Source organism: Calonectris borealis, chromosome 17, assembly GCF_964195595.1.
Source record: "Calonectris borealis chromosome 17, bCalBor7.hap1.2, whole genome shotgun sequence".
Classification (NCBI taxonomy): Eukaryota; Metazoa; Chordata; class Aves; order Procellariiformes; family Procellariidae; genus Calonectris; species Calonectris borealis.
In genome coordinates this window covers 15,659,853-15,678,482 of record NC_134328.1, presented here as the reverse complement: position 1 = coordinate 15,678,482, position 18,630 = coordinate 15,659,853, and the positions used below count along the sequence as shown (strand labels likewise).

The 18,630-nt window shown below is 48.2% G+C and overlaps 2 protein-coding genes across 9 annotated transcripts in view; both read left to right on the top strand.

Annotated features, from left to right (window-relative positions):
• PCMTD2 (protein-L-isoaspartate (D-aspartate) O-methyltransferase domain containing 2) overlaps positions 1 to 18,630 on the top strand; it is a 201,532-nt gene that overhangs the window by 152,015 nt on the left and 30,887 nt on the right. The window lies entirely within an intron of this gene.
• KCNQ2 (potassium voltage-gated channel subfamily Q member 2) overlaps positions 1 to 18,630 on the top strand; it is a 67,226-nt gene that overhangs the window by 33,972 nt on the left and 14,624 nt on the right. For 4 of the 8 annotated variants that reach the window (XM_075166732.1, XM_075166729.1, XM_075166728.1 and 1 more), the window contains exons 9-11: positions 1,963 to 1,992; positions 6,511 to 6,579; positions 8,520 to 8,549. In XM_075166732.1, coding sequence (XP_075022833.1) covers positions 1,963 to 1,992; positions 6,511 to 6,579; positions 8,520 to 8,549 — 129 coding nt within the window. Of the gene's footprint in view, positions 1 to 1,962; positions 1,993 to 6,510; positions 6,580 to 8,519; positions 8,550 to 14,121; positions 14,176 to 18,630 lie in introns of all 8 variants that reach the window. The other 4 variants (XM_075166727.1, XM_075166725.1, XM_075166731.1 and 1 more) reach the window with 2 other exon arrangements.

Below are 18,630 nucleotides of genomic sequence, written 5' to 3'. Positions count from 1 at the left end.
TGGAAGTCACGTTGTCATGGTCAGTAAGTTTTCATTGGATTCATTCCCAGTGTGTGTCTGATCGGGTGCTTTTTCCCTAGAGATTTATGAACCGACTTCAAGATTTTGCTTAAAAAAATCCCAAACCAACAACTCAACAAAACAGAACGAAACTGTTTTCCAATAGCATTAAGCCCACCGCCCATCGAAACTCTCCCTCCCAGTATTTGACCTTCTCGCTGAACATTTGCAGCACTGGCAGAGATCAGCTACTGGAGAGGATGAGGACCGGAGCCTGGTCCAAAGTCCGCTGCAAAACGCAGAAAGCCAGGGGCTGATTTCAGTGGACTTTGTCAGGTTTTACCGCTGTTTGAAAGACTGAATTTACCACGTAGCCAGACATACAGTGACACCCTTTTGCCTGAGGGCGTACTGGGGTAATTCCTTGCTGCTCAATCTGCTTGTTAAAACCTGTATTTCCCATGGAGCTAATACATGGAAGAAAACTGAGTTAAAGAGCTCCAGGAGAAGCTAAATAAAAACTTTGGGGAGGAGAAAGAGCAAAAAATGCAGTTTAGTGAAAAGCCCAGCTATCTTGAATAAAAAGGCAAGAAGAAGTTGTAGCAGGATCGCAGCAGTTTTGCTGGCTGATGCTGCCGGTGCTGCTCCCAACGCCGGCCCCAAGCAGCAGCATCACCCTGGGCTTCCCTGGGCACAGGATTCTGCTCTCCCACCTGGGAGAGTGAGCTGTGGGTGCACCAATGGATTCAGTCAAATTGAATTTTTTACCAAGAAAGCAGTGAACCTCTTTTGAATGTATTTTGGATGCAGTCAGATAAATTAATTAGAAAAAAATTTAAAAAAAAAAAGGGGGGTAACTGTATGTTCTGGCTGCAGCTTCCATCACTCACACTGTCCATCCATCCTCGTCCACCCACTTCACTAAGCCAGCTGGCGGGCGCTGTGCTGGTGCAGCCTCAGCGGCATGTCACGCCCAGCGCCGCATGAAGGCACTGGCTGCTGACATGCGGCTGAAACGGGGTTAGGAAGTGGGTTGGAGGAACACAATATCCCCGTCTCCCTCCCGGGTGCCTGGGGGTGATCTGCAGTCACCGCCACCTTGGCACCCTTTCTGCTCAACGTCGGGCTGCTTACTGCTCCTGTGACTTGAGCTCACCCGTCTTCCCAAGGCATTTCCAAAAAGGCTGGCTGCTTGGTATGAGAAAATTGTTACACATGCCTTGGAGGAGTTCACGTGTCTCCAGAACATCACTCAAATCACTGCAGTAGAGCTAGTCTCACTTGTTTGGGGGAAAATATGGTGGCCTCTGAGTAGCTTAGATTTCATCTTTAAATTCAGAACGTGGTAGAGCCAAATCTGAAATATGCACAAGGCTCCCGTATGTGCAGGCACGGTTTGGGCTTGTAATGCACGCATAGCTTGCTGTGTCCAGACATCGTAACCTGTAGTGCATCAGCCACTGATGCACTGAAAAAAAAATCTACTCTTTATTGTCACTCGTGAGAACAGGGTCTTGATCTCAACTACATCCATGTATTGGTCTTCACTAAAAAAACGCCACCGGCACATCATGCCCAAGTCAGCAGCCCAGCCCAAGGAGTCCCTGGCTGATGGGACCGAGGGCTGTGGACGTCTCAGGAAAGGTCTCTCGGAGGCTCCCACATTTTGCCCACTCTGTGGTGCCCATTTGCTTTCGGAGCAAGGTGCCAGCCGCCTGTCCCCGAGGGTGACGCGGGTGCGCAGTGGTTCCTGAGCCGGCTGCAGCGGGAGCGAGCTCAGCCCACGCTCCCGTGCTCACCTGTAAGCCTGGTCCCAGTGCAGCTGCTCCCGGGGGTACACTGCGTTCATATGCTAATTTTCTTTATCCTGTTTCTTTTCCCCTTTCCTCCACCCCACCTTCCCCCCCTCTGTTTTTCTTTCTCTTATCCCTTTGGTTTTCTTTGGTGAAAACACTTGAAAAGCACGCAAACGCAAACGTACGGTGCCTCCAGGTATGAAGTGCATGTGACTCTGAAACTGTGTGTCATGTCACTCCTTGTTCTTCGTTTGGGACTGTAACATGCAAAGCCTTTAATTAAAAAAAAAAAAAAAAAAAAGAAACCTCTGAAGATCAGTTTTTTCAAAGGAATGAGTGAAAGCCCAAACCAGACTCCCCATCCTGCTGCCTACAGACTAACTCCATGCACCTCCATGTCCATTTTGGCTATTGGTACACACAGGTGTTAGCAAACTGTCTGCCAAAATGATGATTTAAGGAAGGACAATGGGAGAGTGCTTGATAAGCTTGCTTTTTTAAGGATGATTTCTTGATGATTTCTTGATGGTCTTACCAACCTCCTCCAATTCCATACAACTCTTAACAAGAAAACTTGCTTGTTCATACTTCCATTTTCCCTCTGCCATCACTCCTGCGTGTTCCCCTTTCTCCAGCCCTCTTTTCCCATCCTTCGTTGTGTCATTTATCTCACTTCATGCTGTAGGAGCTGTGCCCACCAGGTAACGCTAGGTTTGCTGAGTTTGCCGGTGTGGTGGCCCCGTGGGACGCATCAGTGGTGGCACAGAATAAAATCACAGTAGCAGCTGTGCCTGCTTTTGAGGACAAGGTCTGGAGGAGAGAGAGATCTGGAATGCTAATCTGAAATGATTATTCATTTCTTCTAGTAATCCAGTCTGATTTTTGGGAAGGGGATGTCCCATCTCAACAGGACTTTTCCATTTCAGTTTTTTCTTCCAAGACTGACCTAGAGCTAGGCATTTGCTAGCCTCAGTTATTCAATCTGGGATTTAACCTTTTGGGATCAATCCAAATGCAAAGACCTGTATATGGCTGTGTAAGATTTATGATAAATTATATTATCTCAGGTTCTGCAGAAAAGAGTAGATTCTCAGATCACAGGCATATTTTATATGAGGTGGGTATCTGAAGATGTAGTCAAGTCAATATTTTAAGATGGGGAGTAAATGGCTTGCATTTCAAGACTGTGGGCCAAGCTCTGTTCTTAGAGTAGTTTAAATCCTCACTAGATGCATTAATGCTGTTATAGCTGATGTGATTTAGTGCCTATTTCCAAACCTGGTTCCAGTTTTCACAGATGCAAGTTTTACAGCCTTAGTAAATCACACTTACCACTTTGTGTGGTTAATTTACAGCAAATTGCATCAATGAATTGCAAGTATAATATTATGAATGCATTTTCCTGTTGTGCTGAACAACAGCCTGTTTTGAGACTCAGACTTTTTTCTACTGCTGGGCGTGAAATAAGCATGGGCCACTTCCATCCCATTTCTTATAATAAAATATTTTATAAGTTTCATAAATGTTCTCAATTATGAAAAATAGCTTAGGCTGGAGACATAAAGTCATGCTTAGGGTAAAAATTGGCTCCTCACAGGAACTCCAACACAGCATGGAGATTCATTTAAGTCCCCATCCCATTCCAGCACCCATCTCCTTGTCACCCTCTTCCTAATTGTTCATACTGGGGCTGTACAAAAAATTCCTCATCGTCTCTGCGTGCGTGTCGTGGTGTGCGCGCGTTTCTGTGTATGCTCCCACCCACTGTTGTGTGCTGCTGCCCTCCTCGTGTTGTGGGTTTTTGATGATGTCCTGGCTGGAGGCATGATATCCCTACTGTCCCCAGACGCTTGAACGTTATCTGTGCTACCAGGAATAGCAAATTTGCCTTCCCTTTGGATGGGGGGAGCCGGCACCTGGAGTTAGCGTGGCGTTTCTCTGTGCTGAACTGGGAGGGGTGATGGGAAGCAGCTGTAGGTACCGCTGGGTCCACTGCAGCAGCCGGCGCCTCGGAAGCGTTGCTGTGGTGGGTAGCATGAGCTCTGTGTGTTCCTGTGGTGTGCAGATCTTCTCACCCAGCTCCCCTTTAACCGAAACATGCTTCCCTTGCTAACAAGTGACACACGGACCAGGAGGAGAGAGAGAAAACATGAGATGCCCCAGCCGGAGGTCCTTTCTCCATGTCTCTGGAGGACACGGTGGCACCTGCGTCACCTGTCCCCTGGGCACACACACCATTGCAGGGTGCCCTCCATCCAGCATTTTACAGCAAAGCTCAGTTAAAAGTGCTCTGCAGAGCCCTGCCTTTTCTTTGAGGTTCTGGTGAAATAGTGCAATGCAGTAGCTATTCCCCAGGCTGCTCTTGTAACGCCAGGTTAGGCTGAGCATTCAATTCCGATTAAATTTTGAGTCGAGTACATTCCTGAGTTTACACCCATTTTTAACAATTATAGTTTCAGTAAAACATTGTTTTTTCCAGCACGCATGTACCAGGCCCATCACCCTACCACAGAAATGGTGAACTTCTGTCTTTGCTTGTGTGTCTTTACCTTTGCATGGAAGTGTCTGTGGTGGCCCAAGAGATCGCCACCTTCAGCACGGTGTAAACCTTGTGTTATGGGCTAATGCAAAGGAAGGACTCCTTTTGGGATCCTGAATCCTTCAATCTGGTGAGCTGATGAGTCTCGGCTCCGAGACTTGCGTTGGTGGGAGCCGCCCTGGATGTGTGATCCCAGCTGGAGGAAGCGGGGCTGTTGTCCAATGTTCTGCTGGCTATGGACCTCCCTGAGAAACCAACTCACCAAAGAACAGTTGTGCACCCTTCATCAACTGCTAAGTGCACTTTGTGCTCCATTTTAAGCACCACCTTCTCCCATCTCGGAACAAATCTGCAAACCCTACGGTGGGTTTGAATGGAGGTGACAGCCCAGCACTCGTGCACTGCTCCACTGCACCAAGGTCAGCTTCTTCCCGACGTCCTGAGTGAAGAGGATCATTAATTCATCGGAACGGGATGTGCTCTTCTCTGGATGGAAGCGAACAGAGCCGGACTGGGGAGCTGAGCCAAAATTTTCAGGCCTATTTTTATTCTTTTCTCCATACTTAGGATTGGAAAATTTTCTGATTGCCTCAGTCTTGTGAACACCAAATCTGCTCTGCTGAACAATGTGGTTTTGAGGATGAGTTTTGTGCATGCAGAGGAGAGGCTTTTCCGCTTGGTTTTTTTTTCAGTTAAAGGAAAACTGTGAAACTATTGGTCTCATAATGGCTGAAAAAAATGTGGGCATAGTATCCCTGCCTTTATTTTACAGTAAGCAACAGCCCATTTCTTACTGCACCTCAGCTGAGACCAGTCTGTTAGCGAGTGCAAGCACTTGCACCCCTTTCCTTCAAGACCTAAGTTGCGGTTTGGGGACAGTTTGAGTAGGTCCTTCTTTCGTTAAAACCTACGTGGTTAATTTTTCAGCGAAGCCATAAGTATACGCTGCCTGGGGGTCGTGACTCTTTGGGCTGTGGCCCCAGCCGCACGGACACTGCAGCCCGCCAGCAGCCCCCATCCTCCCCTTCATCCCTGCAATGGTGCATCCTCCCCCTCGCTTGTCACAAGCGCGGCCGGAGGCGGCTGCTGTGCTGACTTCGCACCCTCTGGGCACAGCCATGGCATGTGGCACTTTGACAGTTTGACAAGGGCACGCTGGTGGCCCAGAAAGGAGTTTGCAGCAAGCCATGGGATGAGCCCTGTTGGCCTTGACCCCAAATGCAGAGTCCCCAAGGGCGCTCTTAAGTAGATGCTGCTCTTCCCAAGCACATGCAGCGTTCTCCATCCTCCCCCCGACACCTCCAGCTCACATCTTTCTTGGTTGAAAACCTGACATGAATATCAACTTTAAATATTTATGGAGCAAGCCCCAGTCTCCCCGAGTCTGAGGGAAGAAACCAGAAGTGGATGTGGGAACTCATTCAATGACTTTTAGCACAAAAGCGGGATAGGCAACAGGGTGTGTGTTTGGGTTTTTTTTTTTAACTATTAACCAGGATTCCCATTGTCAGGTTCTTTTTCCTCCTGAGAAAGGAAGGAAACCCCTGGTTCCTAGGAGGCAATGATACATGGTTTTGCCTCATTTTGGGGCAAAACCTGACAGAGACAGTAGGGAATTGGTTAAACTTGACCCTGGAGCTCACTGCTGTTTCTCCTGGGATGCTCCTAGCCTCGTGTCCCTATTTCCTCTGCCCCGTAAGCTGCTCCTTCCCGTGCTTCCCCACATTCCCAAGAGCAGCAGGGTTGAGTTTTCCCGTTTGCCTCCTAAACTGGAGCTTCTCTCCACCTAATAGACAGCGCTGACCTCCGAACATAGCAATGCCAACCGCTAGACTAGAGGTGGTGAAACAGCTCTCCTGCCAAAACACAGCCATGCTGCTCAGAAACCTTGGCAGCCGCTTGTTTTTTTGGGAGGTTCGAAATCCGGTGGTGCAGACAAGTTTCTCTCTCTCTCTTGCTGTCACTCTCTCTCTTCCCCCACCGCTCTGCCTTAGGACACTGTTGGAAGTAGCACCCAAACCCCTTTCCATCCTTCCCGAGCTGTCCCCCGGTTGCAGTTGGTGGCACAAAGCTGGTTCTAGTTGAAAGGATGGGGCAGTGGGGGAAGTTTCCGAGACAGGAGGCTCTGAAATCAGCTCTGCCTGAATATTAATGGTCTTTATTTTCTCCCTCTAGACTCATCCCTCCTCTGAACCAGCTGGAGCTCCTGAGGAACCTGAAGAGCAAATCGGGACTGACATTCAGGTTAGCAACAGAGTTAAGAGGGCTTGGAAAGCACACACTTTGCAACCTTTTTTTTTTTTTTTCTTTTTTTTCTTTTGTTTTTTTCCTTCCTGCCTTTTGCATATGGACAGCCTTGAAGATGTGAGAGGTTTTGGCAGCTGGTCCCCCATGGGTCGTTCAGTGACCTTCTCCCCATCCCTCTCCCATGCTGTACACGAATTTCTTCAGCCTAACTTGGCTCTGGAGTAATATTACAGTGCTTGGCTGAAAATGCAGTCATATTTTCAAAGGGTCTGATCAAGGTAGTGTTCCCAGTTTTCTTCTGACCTTTCTGCTCTTCACCACCCTCAGAGGAGACTCAGGCCCACAATGTGTTAATTAATTCCCTGTTCCCTCCAGCCTCCCCCAAGAGCAGGCAAGGTTGTAGTGGTGAAAAATTTTTGCTAAATTTGCTGTGGCAAGGTATACACGATTGCCCCAGAAGGCCAGGAGTCCTGCAGCTTAAACGTATGCTTGGGAGGGGTAATTCTTGGTTTTTTAAGCAGGCGAGGTTGCCCCTTTTGGTGAACGGGGAGTGTGCAGACCCCAGGAGGGATGGAGAGGTGCTGGCCATGCCGGTGGGCATTGGGGCCAGCTGGGACGGGGTGGGAGAGGACCTGCCCCTGTGTCTCTGCAGAGAGTAGAGATCTGCGGACCCATGGGTCAGACTGCAAACTTTAAAACGTATTTGAGCTAGCGACTGAGGCTGGGCTTCTAAACTTGTCTGAGCGAGGAGCAGAGGGTGGAAGGGCATTTTTTCAGTCTCTCCAGGCTGCTGCCTTCAGCCTAAGGCAGAGGGCTCGGGGTCTGTGCAGACCTCAGTGTCGCAGCGGTCGCTGCTGAGAGGAGCAGGGCCAGGGCTGGGACAGCATCACGCTCAGAGGCAATCGAGCTCCTCCTGCCCAGGTCTTCTCGCAGTCTGGTTTGTCCCTTAGACTGTGGTGTTAGGGGAGGCAGACCCTTATCTGCTGAGAAACACAGTCTGCTCCCTCTCTTGTGGGGCTGCAGGGGCACGGCTGCTTTGGGGTCCCAGATTAAATGCAATTTCCCAGTGTGAAGAACCTATGAATCAGAGCAGCTGAAGGCAGAGCAGGTTTTCCTCATTGCCGGAGGGAAATGCCGCCGAGATGCCTGGTCAGTGAAGGTGAGATTTTTTTCAGCGTGGCCTTAGCTTGGCTAGCAGTGTGATGCCTACCCTGTTACAGGCGTTCAGTCACTTTGTCCTCAATGTCAGTGATTTTTCAGGGCAATCAAGTGGTTTGGGATCTCAGTAGGAAACAGCATATAAAAATTGTGGTGTCCCACTCCCTCCGTGTAGCCTTTGCCAAAGTAGCGGCCAAAGGCTTTGGAGGCAGAAACCCCACCTGGGATGTCAGGATGTCAGGGCTGGGGTCCGTGCTCCTGCCCACCCATGTCCCCCTCCCAGCACCACGCGTTAGCACTGCGGCGTGAAGCCGTGCATGGAGAGATCTGACATAAGCTCTGTCCCGATGGCCAGGAAGGAAAAGCAAACGCAGCAGGGTCATGGGAGCCGTTCAAATCCTTCCCTACGTGCAGAAACAACTCGGGGCGGTGCATTTCCAAAGGAAGGGGGCCGCTCCCTGAGCCCACAGAAGTCCTCCTGTGCTCTCACAAATCACACGACCGTCAGGTGTCTCAGTCATGCGTAGGCACAAGGATGGGTTGGGAAAAACTCTTCAACCCTGTGCGTTGTATGTGTCTTCTCTGAGGTTGTGTGAGTCTCCAGTGATCTTCTGTCCGGGCCAGAAACTCCAGGAATTAAGTGCTCCTTTCCCTTTCTTCTGTCCACAACTTCCACTTAGTTGTATTGTTTGGTATTGTCCTTTCGTTATGTTTTAACAGTGAAGCAGCAACATCTTTTGCCACCTGCCATGCTAATGTACTATTGCTTCTGTTTAAAGGAAAGAGCAGCAGCCCGAACCATCGCCAAGGTCTGTATCACTGCCAACACGCCATTCCCATGCATTACCTGTAGATTTCTATGTACGTGTGTGCGTGTGTGTACCATGTCGTGGCGCCATCGAGGGAAGCATTCTAGGTATTAACGTGCTTTTTCTGTGCTGTGGCAGTCCAATGTATCTACGTGTATGCTGGACCTTAAATCATATCTTCCTTCCAGTCTGCCTCGGGCTGTAGCTGCGAGGATAGCGAGGCTGTGGGGGCTAGAGAGAGCGGTGGGCAGCACGGACAGAGCTGGCAGTGACAGCAGGGCTTTGGTTTATGCTGCTTTTTTTTCCTTTTGTTGCTGGAGTCGTAGCTGAAACAGTGTGACGCAGGCTCAGTGAGTGCCGATGGGTAGGCGATGCTTTGCCTATGTCTCCATCACCCAGCGCCATGCCAGGCGGAGGTGACATGGGAACACGAAGCCATCACCGAGTTAGCAACTTCTCCTGAGCTCCTCTCGCTGCAGGGTACTGCAGGGGGCTGCGTGGACCTGCTGCTCCGTGGGACACAGGAGGGCTCTCTGACACGGCACGACGTTGCATGGCAGAGACACCCTTTCTCCACCCCGTTCCCTTTGGCCTCACCACCTCTGGATGAAGCACGGTCCCTGCTCTGTCTTCCCTCCACGCCTCGAGTCCACCGTGCAGAGCGTGCGCAGCTGGGCGCCCTCTGAGACGTGGCGAGCACCTTCCAAGGCCAGCCGTAAATCTCACCTACGGGAGAGCTTTTCTCTGTTCACGTGTCCCAGGGAAAGCAACAGGGCTGGTATTTGGGATACTTTTAGGATACTTTTCATCCCCTTAGAAGTATTTAATTCTGGGATTTTTTTTCCTATATTTTCCCAGTTCTTTTACGAAGTAATTCTGGGACTGAATCTCATTTTTTTTCTTTGGAGGCAAGATGCAAAACTGATGATCTGTGGTGACCACCTGCTTGGCTTTCAGATCTTCCATCTCATAGCTCAAAACATAGCTTACAGCCTAAATACTGTAAACACTGAGTGTGTTTTTCAGAAATATAACTAGAAAGTTACATTTGCAGATGTAACTTTCTGCTGTGCCTTTTAGCTTATAAGAGGCCAGAAATTAATTTTTCCCTGGCATAAAATCCAACCAAAGATGTCTGGGTAGATACAGTGCTGACTAAAGGGAGGAAAATTTCATCCTTCCTTCCTTCCCTGCCCCCCGCCCCCTTTTTTCTGTCTTTCATTTGAGCTTTTCTTTGCAAGCAGAACCTCCGTAGTGCTCCATCTACTTTCCTGCCAATTAAACCAAATCTCCAAGATCATGTTTCAACTATCCAGATTTTTTTTTTTTTTTCCTACTTAGGCCACAGCCTGTGTAGCTAGAGCGAAGGCAGCCTCCATCCAGCTTTATTAAAGCAGGGAGCGTTATGTGGGAAGTGCTCTCTGGGAGCAGACCAGGGCTGAAATCTTGGCTACCCGCCTGTGGCATCAGGAGGGCCAGCATTCACCCCAGGGGCCCGGCTGCTCTGCTGCCCTGGCTCAGCCCGGGACATGCTTTGGATGCATCAAAGGGTAAATCCACTTTCTCACAGGCATTTGATTGTGCAATGAGACAAAATCTCTGTTCAATCCGATCGGCTCCATAGCCGAGGAAGTCTGAGGACCGATGGTCCCTCGTAGGGTCATGCCAGCCAGCATCCCTGCAACCGCAGGCACTGGTCTTATTTCTGAGGCACTGGTCTTATTTCTTATTTTTGATTCTCAGTCCTGTCTTGCAGGGTTCATTTTCACCAGTTAAAACACTAGGTTGGATATAATATTTCTTTGTAGAGGTTGCAGTTTTTCCCTCTTCATTTTCTACATTGCTTTCTTAATCTTATGTCATACAAAGGAGTAAAAATAGCGTTTCTCTGCCCTTTTTCAGAGTATTTTTTACTATAATTAGCTCCTTCATCAGGGTTATTTCCAAATGCTGCTTTCCTGCTCCTGTAGTGTATCTGTCTCTTGTGACACTGATGGGTTTTGTTGCCCTCTGTTGTAAGATGCTAAACCTGAACCCAGGAGTGCTTAAGCTGAGAGTCTGCAGCTACCGTATATATGGCATTAGAGTACTTTCCGTATTGTTTAGTTCAGCTGCCATAGCAGAACCAAAGCTCTTTCCTTCTGTGTTTTGTTAGGGCAATATCCATTCTACCTGCTCCCACTGCCCTTTTCCATCTGATAATGACTCAGACCTCAGGAAGGAATTTTGCACAGTAGTCCCCATGTTCAGGGGGCCCCAAGTCACCTATTTTCCCGAATAAAAGTTTCTGGATCTTTTACATTCACATCCCAAATCTCCCACCCACTTTAATTTCCAACAGCCTCCCAGTGCTGCTCCGTGTGTCATCCTGCCCTTAGGAAAGAAAAGTCGTCCTGTTTCTCACCCACCCGACAGTTAATCCTCCAGCCCTGGTCTGTCGCGGATGACTGTTTCGCTTAGGAAACTCCTCGGGATGAATCGTCTCTCATAGCAGACCCCAGCACCACACTGTTACTGCTTCAGCTGGTACAGGATTTGCCACTTTCCCTTTCCATGGATGTAAGGAAACATACAGTCTGTCATCTGGAGATGGCTGGATCTTCCTCCCGTTGTAGTTATGTGTAGGGAGTGCCTGATTTCCTACGTCCCTCCTTCCATAACTGATACACCACAGAGTCCTTACAGCAAACAGAACAGAAGCAGCTTTTTCACTATTTCGCATCTCAATATATTTTAAGTTAGAGAAGGGGTGCTGGCACGGCTCGTGGGAACGCGCTCTGCAAGACAAAGATGGCCTTGCGAGGTCAGGCGTCCCCAGCGCCCGCCAGCGCGCGGGGCGGCTGTCGGGGTCTTGCCCACGCTGCAGCGGCGATGCTGCCCTCTGACTGCGGTGCTGCCGTAGCCGTGCTGATTTCTGCCGCGATGGCACTCGGAGAGCTGCTGCCCGGGGTGGGAGGACACAGGGAGGTGGTGGGGTTAGCGTGGTGGAGGTTCGGGGTCACCTGGAATTACTCGGGTGGCTTTTGATTTGGTCTTGGCTTAAAATGGGACAGCCGATCTGAGAGACAGGTTACGTCCTTTCTCTATCGCTTCTGTTTTGTTTTTCACCGCGAGCTTGTCTGCGTCCATCCATGACCGAGTGCCGGGAAGCTGTGTGCTGGGCGGGGGAACGGGAGCTCACCTCCCCGTGGCATGGAGCCCAGGCTGTGACGAGCAGAAAAGATGCTGGCCTTTTTCTACATGCTACGTACTTCTTCCCCCTTTTTATTTTCCTCCCTATTTAAAAACTGCTTACAGAGCCTCCTCTGTTGCCCATCGCTTTGGGTGCTGTGTCCACCCTACCTTCTGCCTTGGCCACCTGCCCTTCCCCGGGCTGGCTGCTGCTGCAGGAGCAGCTCGCGCCGATCACACCTCCGAGACCACGCTGCTCTCGCCCAGGGTCCAAGATGAGTCCTCTCTGCCTCATAACGCCAGGGAGGGAGGGCTGCTCTGCGGTGGGGCTTCTCTCACCCCTCCTGCTGCAGAAAGCCAGCAAATCAGAGTGGTAACGGGGTTTGATTACTCGTACGTTAATCAGGCTGGAAATTCGCTGTGGCATCTCGTCTCTGTTTATTTTGTCTTCTGATTGTAATGTCAAAAAGACAAACATATGGTTAGCCAGGACTACGGAGGCTCCTATATGAAATGTGTGCTTCAGATGCTCTTTAACAGATGGTTTGATAAACATCTGAAGGCATCCATGACCACATTTCTTCCTCTTGTATTTTCCAAAATTCGATTGAGTGAAAAACTTAATGAACCAAGTGGTCATAATAATGCATCAATATCAGAGAAAAAAGAAACAGAAGGATTCCAGGGAACTGGGATGCTAAAACTCAGATTACTTTGTCCAGCATGAGTTCAGTCCTGTAGGTAATGAGAGGAACTTCTTTGGAAGGTTGTCCTCAGCTGTGGCTTGTCCTTGACCCTAATGAACTTGGCAAGACCTTGGCCGTTATATTGGGTGAGTGCTGGACTGGGCCACCTTGTAATGTGTATGTGTTTCTGTGCTTATATCTATCTATATATCAATGTATGTATATGTCTGTCTGAGATACACACGACGTTAATATCTCTGTTCAGGGGTGTGATTAAGGCTTTTGTACGCACCGGAGGATGCCTTTGGTTGACTCAGTGGGCCCCTGCTCATCCAGCCTAGGGCGTCCGAGGTGTCCCTAACCGCTACTGCCCGTGGAAACCGGTGTCAATCACAGGAGCCCGATGGGCCCTGTTAGCTTGGGTTGGCGTTTGACCTTCTAACCGATTAAACTGGTGTCAGAGACTCATGCTGGGACGGACAGTAATCTGGAAATAATCAGTTGCCTTTAGGGGAGCGGATTATTTGCACAGAAGGGACTGCATCTTTCCGTAGGGACTGCAGAGGAGACTAAGAGGAGAGTAACCCACGTGTCTCCCTGAGGCTCTGCATGCTGAAATCCCACTCCCACGCCGCGATGCTCAGACCCCAGCTCCAGAACAGCCCCGGTACCACCACCGGTCCCCGGGGCTCCCTGGGGATGCGGGGTCCCATTGCGGGTGTTAAGGAGTCCCCAGGATGCAGAGGGTGGTGTCGGCTGAGCTTGCACGGGATGCCGCGAAGCAGAAAGAATTCCTGCAAATTCCTTCTGTGCGTGCCCGTGAGCTCCTCCGATTGCCGAGTTCAAGCGTAAAACGAGGTTGGGTTTTTATGCCCTTCAGCCTTTTCAGTCTGTCCATGAACTCAGCAAGTGATGCCCGCTGGTGGCCAGGTGGGACGGGGGCCACGTCATTACCCTTCCGCAGGTAGAGGGCTGCTCCATGGCGTGGAGAACCCTGGTCGGGGTGGTGATCTCCTGGCAGGGCAGTGCCTGAGCAGCGATTTGGGATGGGCTCACGGGAGCTGTGGTGGTGACTCCCCAGAAGTGGTAGGGCCCGTCTAAAAAGCGTTACGAAAAACAGATGCATGAACACAGATGTTCAAATCCCTTCCCATAAGGGACTGCACCACACCCGTTTTTTTTTTTTTAAAAATGCCAGGCTTAATACAGCGCTATTTCCTATATGAGAAGTGCAGATAATTCCCAGATTAACTGGCTCTCTTAGTGAGGGTTTTTTCTGGAAAAAAAAAAAGAAGAAATTTGAACCTTTTGGATGTTGTTGAACAAAAGAAGTTAAAGTTTTGGCTCTCCATGGCTTAGACAATTTTAAAAAAATGTCTTTTTTATCTGTTTAGAGGAAGAAGAGAGTACTTTTTGTTTTCAATGCAGGTGAAAAAATAGTCCTGCAGGACTCAGTCAGTTGTAGATGAACTGACGCCACCAATTCAATGCAGAATGTGTCGTTTCTAATAATGACATTTATTGACCACAGTGAGACAAATTTCAGAAACCCCCTTGATTTTTTTTTTTTTTCCCCATTTAACGCTCAAACAGAAAAATCCTGTCATGAACCCGGCCCTCAAAACACCTGTCTTTTAAACCTAGAGTCAGTAATCAAAAGTTTCCTGTCTGGCATTTGCTTCCAGGTCTAATTTTTACTCTCCCCTCATTTCCAGTAAAAGCAAACCGTGCAGAGAGTCACTATGCGGATGCTGCTCAGGAAACTCTAGGTACCACGGGAAATGCGTCGCACGGAACTAATCAAAAGCTGCACGGCTCATTCTCCCTCTACCCTGCTACCACCCGTTCTGATCACTTCTCTGCTTAATAGAGGTACTAGATGAGTAAAAAAAGGTGAAAGAGCCTCCCCATTGCCCGCTTAGAAATTAGAGGCTTCCTTGTCTGCTAATCATGCGGAATATATGATTCAAAGAGACGAGGATGGGGAATTTGGTCTGGGCTAGCAAGCCAGTGCCTGCTGAGCAGTGAAGAAGGCCAGGAACTGAAGTTTAATAAATGATGGAAAATTAAAAAATAAAAAAAAAATAAATTTTTTTTTTAAAAAGACCCCTTCCTCCCTATTGCTCCATCCCTCCTCAAGGTCCAGGGAATCCTTGCAAATTGAATTGCACTGTGCAGCAATATCAAGTTAGTAGCATGAGAAATACCAGCTTCCTACCTCTGCTCAATCACCGTTCCTTTGGCTCTCTGAACACTACAAATTGACCTTTCCTAGTCTTGTGGCCTTTGGAAGCCATGGCTTGCCTATCTAGCACCTCTACTACGCAGCTAGAGAAGGACTAATCTCAGCCTGTCCCACCAGACGTAGGGGATACGGGTTCCCCTCAGCGTTGACATTGGCATTGTGAATGGTTCTGTTTCTAGATCCCGTGGGGAACAGATAGCTAGAGCAGAGGGTTTCGTACGAGCAGAGTTTTCATCTTTTTCATCAAGCTGACAATTGCTAGGCGGCGAATTCCCAATGAGCATCCCTTAGTGCACCCATCTAATGGCCATAAGGGTACACAGACACGTATATCTTATTTTACTTACGCATAAATACGTCTACTTCCACGCCTGCACTGGAAGTCTCTTCCCCCGCCCCAGACACTGCTTCTCAGCAGCAAACCTGCACCTTCTTGAATTACCAATGCCCGGAGTTTGCATGCTGTGAATGCTGGCAGGTGAACCCCATCAGCTCGTCCCCCAGCCAGGCAGGTGGACAGCCCAGGAGTGGCAGGGCACCGAGGGATGCCGCATGTTTGTGAAATCGGATTTTTGCATGCTCTTTTTTGGAGTCCGTTTTAATTCTCAAAATCACCAGTCTCTGTCTCCCTCAGAAAGCCAACAAACTACAGTTTCAAAAGTGTAAAACTACAGTTTTAAAAGTATATGTATCTCTGATTTTCTCCATTAATTGTTCCAACTTGTATCTTTTCTTTTCTTGCTATTTTTTTCCCTGCTGGCTATTTTTATTATCTGTCAGACTAGAGGCTAAGACTCATGCCTGAGACTTGTGTGTGCCAGAAGCTCGGAAGTAGTGTGGTAAATCCCATCTCTGAATGGGTAACAGAGAGGAAGGGGGCACGATCTAGATTTCGTAATAAGCAGTTCTCCATGGTAGGAAGTCCCCTGTACCTGGATAAATAGCCTGAATCTTTGAGTTAGCCTGCTGCTACGTGATTTGACAGTACCGTGGCCTTCCTTGAAGTTTACCCTTAAAAGAACTGGTTTAAATATTGGGTGATCATCAGTTGCACAGACAGCATTTCAATACATTTCCAAATGGCAAAGATTTGGTCAATGGTCTAGCTGAAAAAAATACAATTTCTTTTGTAGTGCTTCCATTTGCTGGGTGAGGTTGTTTTGGAGGCGTAGAGCAGGCAGGGACTCCTCCCCAGAGAAAGGCTCCTTTCAATTGCTTAAAGTTGAGGTTGGTTTTGGCAGAGATTAAAACAAGCAGTGACATTTGTAGTGCTGTCCTCTCACCTGTCCAAGTCCAATTCTGTTTTCTGGAAAATCAGCCACTCTGATCTTAGCGTCTTCCTTGCATGTCTTCCTAGGCATGAATTTCTAATTGGTAAAGCCAGTGTAATTTTTTTCTGTTTTCTACTGAATTCCTTCCCACTGTGGTCCTCATTTCATCTCTCCCATCTTGAGTTCTACAAGGGAAAGGGAGGATTAAACAAATTATTACCTCAAGATCTTCTTAATCTGTTGGAGACCCTGAGAAGGAGGATTACAGACTGTGGTTCTTCCAGTCAAAGAGGAGTCTTGAACTTTGGAGTAGCTACAAGGGCATCTTTGTTACCTGCATCCATCCTGAATGTAGTGTTATACACACTGTGCTTTAGTAAAACTGTAAGTTAACTGTGAAGGGACATAAAAATAATCCAAATGTCTTCTTTTCCTGGGCCCTTGGGCTGCCTGCCTGCAATCCCCCACTGCACAAACTCTCAGGGGCAGATGCCAGCACTTTGATGCATCTAAGGCTGAGTGCTAAAAGCCTTCGTCTAAGATGCGTATAATGAAATAATAGCAAACGATGAGGAAATCATGGAAAACTCAATGTAGGTAAATTAATAGAAAACTCCTTAGAAGCCGTGGTTTCTTAATGTACTAAACCAATGACCTCTAGTCAATAAATGCAATAATGCATGCATTTTTAGACAGTAATGTAACTATACCAAGCCAGATTATCAGGTCTATCATATTCTGCTTTGTAGGAGACTTTCCTGGCTTCTACTCAGAGAGATGAAGGCACCACAGAGACCTGACAGTGGGAAGAAATGGCACGCAGACCAATGAAGGAGAGATGTTTGCAGAGCCCTTGACTGGCCTGCAGGTCTGGGTGTAGCGTGTTTCTCAAAGCCTTGTTCAGGAATAATCAGCCAGCTCGAAGATGCAATCTAGCTGTTTTGCTTTGCTCCTGAAATGCAGAACAGCTGAGCTGGCGATTAGCAAAGGGTTGCTAGAAGATGCAGGATATGTGTGATGCAGGATATGTGGTGTTTGACAGCGCTCAACATCAGTTTGGGAAAAAAAGGCTGTGTGTTAGGAGGAGAGGGGTGACGGTATAACAGCAATGCTGCAGAATACCAAAGGCCAAGGTTGAAGACATGTCTGGCTCACCCGAGGCCCCGTGCTCAGCCAGGTTTACGTGGTGGCTGCAGGGATGGTGCAACTCTGGTCCTTCCCGTTATGATTTCAGTGACTCCCTTCAACCCAAGTCTAGCACCGTGGCTGTGGACAAGGAAGAGAAGAGGGATTACTCACCGTGACATTGATCATTGGCTGACCTTTTGTTTTCCTTATGCCCAGGTTGTTCTGCTTCTAGAAAGTCCTGTCTCTGGGCTGAATTCACCTTTGCAATGGCTTTTCTGAAATTGCTGGAGGCAAACCAGGCTTGAGCCTGGTCCTCTCTTGGTTTCTGCTCTAGTCATGGCAAGTGTTGCCCACACGGATGTATTTTCCTTTCGTTATGTCTCCAGTAATTGGTTTCTGCCTCTTATTCACACCTGTGACCAGACTGGAGCCCAGTGGTAGTCACAAAGGCTATCGTTCACTCCTGGCACTCCTGCCTGGTTTTAACAAGCTGTTCTCATATGCCATGAGCTCAACGCAAACTCTGGATTAATAAACAGCCTCATTTCCTAACAGGAGATAGCCTCTTTCTCCTGGCCCTAGTTTTTCAGAAGAATGAACATTGTTACTGATTGAGTTGGTGTGCAGAGATGGATCTGAGTCCCTGTTAGTCCAACTCAGTCTGGCTAACGTTTGCTGCCTACAAAATGAAAGGAGAAAATGAAACAATTGCTCAAGCGTAGTTTAAAATTAATAACAGGAAGTTACAGGTGATACTTTTTATTGATCCAAAATTCCTGCTGATGTAATGAGTCCACAATTTTTAAAAGTGCTTTGGCATGAACCTCAAACCAGAGGGTTCCAAACGGGAGCTCAAACCCCCAGCACCCTAAGGAGGCTGATGGCAGCTCATTTGAAGGTTAGTTCTCATGCGTTTTGCTGCTGAGTCCTGGGCTGTTGGACCTAGATGAACCTGAATGCAAAGGCCACTAAAGCAGTGAGCATCTTTCTTTCAGCTGTGGGACCATGGGTCGGTCCTTACAGGTTCATCCAGCATGGACTCTCGTTTTCTGACTGGCAGCAGAGAAAAAGTCAACTCAGTTTCTATCCTTTGTTAAATTCACGTCAAAAGCTGAAAGTTTTGTAAACCTTCCCCAAAGTCAGCCTGGAAACTTTATAATTTTTTTGTTATCAAATATGTTTTTAATAGGTGCTAACTGAAGATCTAGAAACTAAAGCACGCCCTATTACGCTGTTATGGCTTCCCCTAATCTTCGTCTCTGGTTGCAAAGGCCCAGTTTTCTTTCCCTTCCCTTCCCCCTGGAACGAGCAGGGCGCCTGCCCTGTGCTCGCGCCGCTCTTAGTTATCACGATGCAAGCTTGGGTTCATGTTGTCGTGTGTGGCTGGGTTACTGCTTTCCTCATGTTCACGTCACCAACACTCTTTCCACCGAACTGAGGCTCATTTACCATCTGCTTGAGTGACATCTAAATACCACTTCTTCGAGACACTCTGCGTCACTCTGCATGACTTTCTGGTTGAATGAGAACATGATCTTGGATTAGCTGACAACATATATCTCTATATATGTCTATATTTC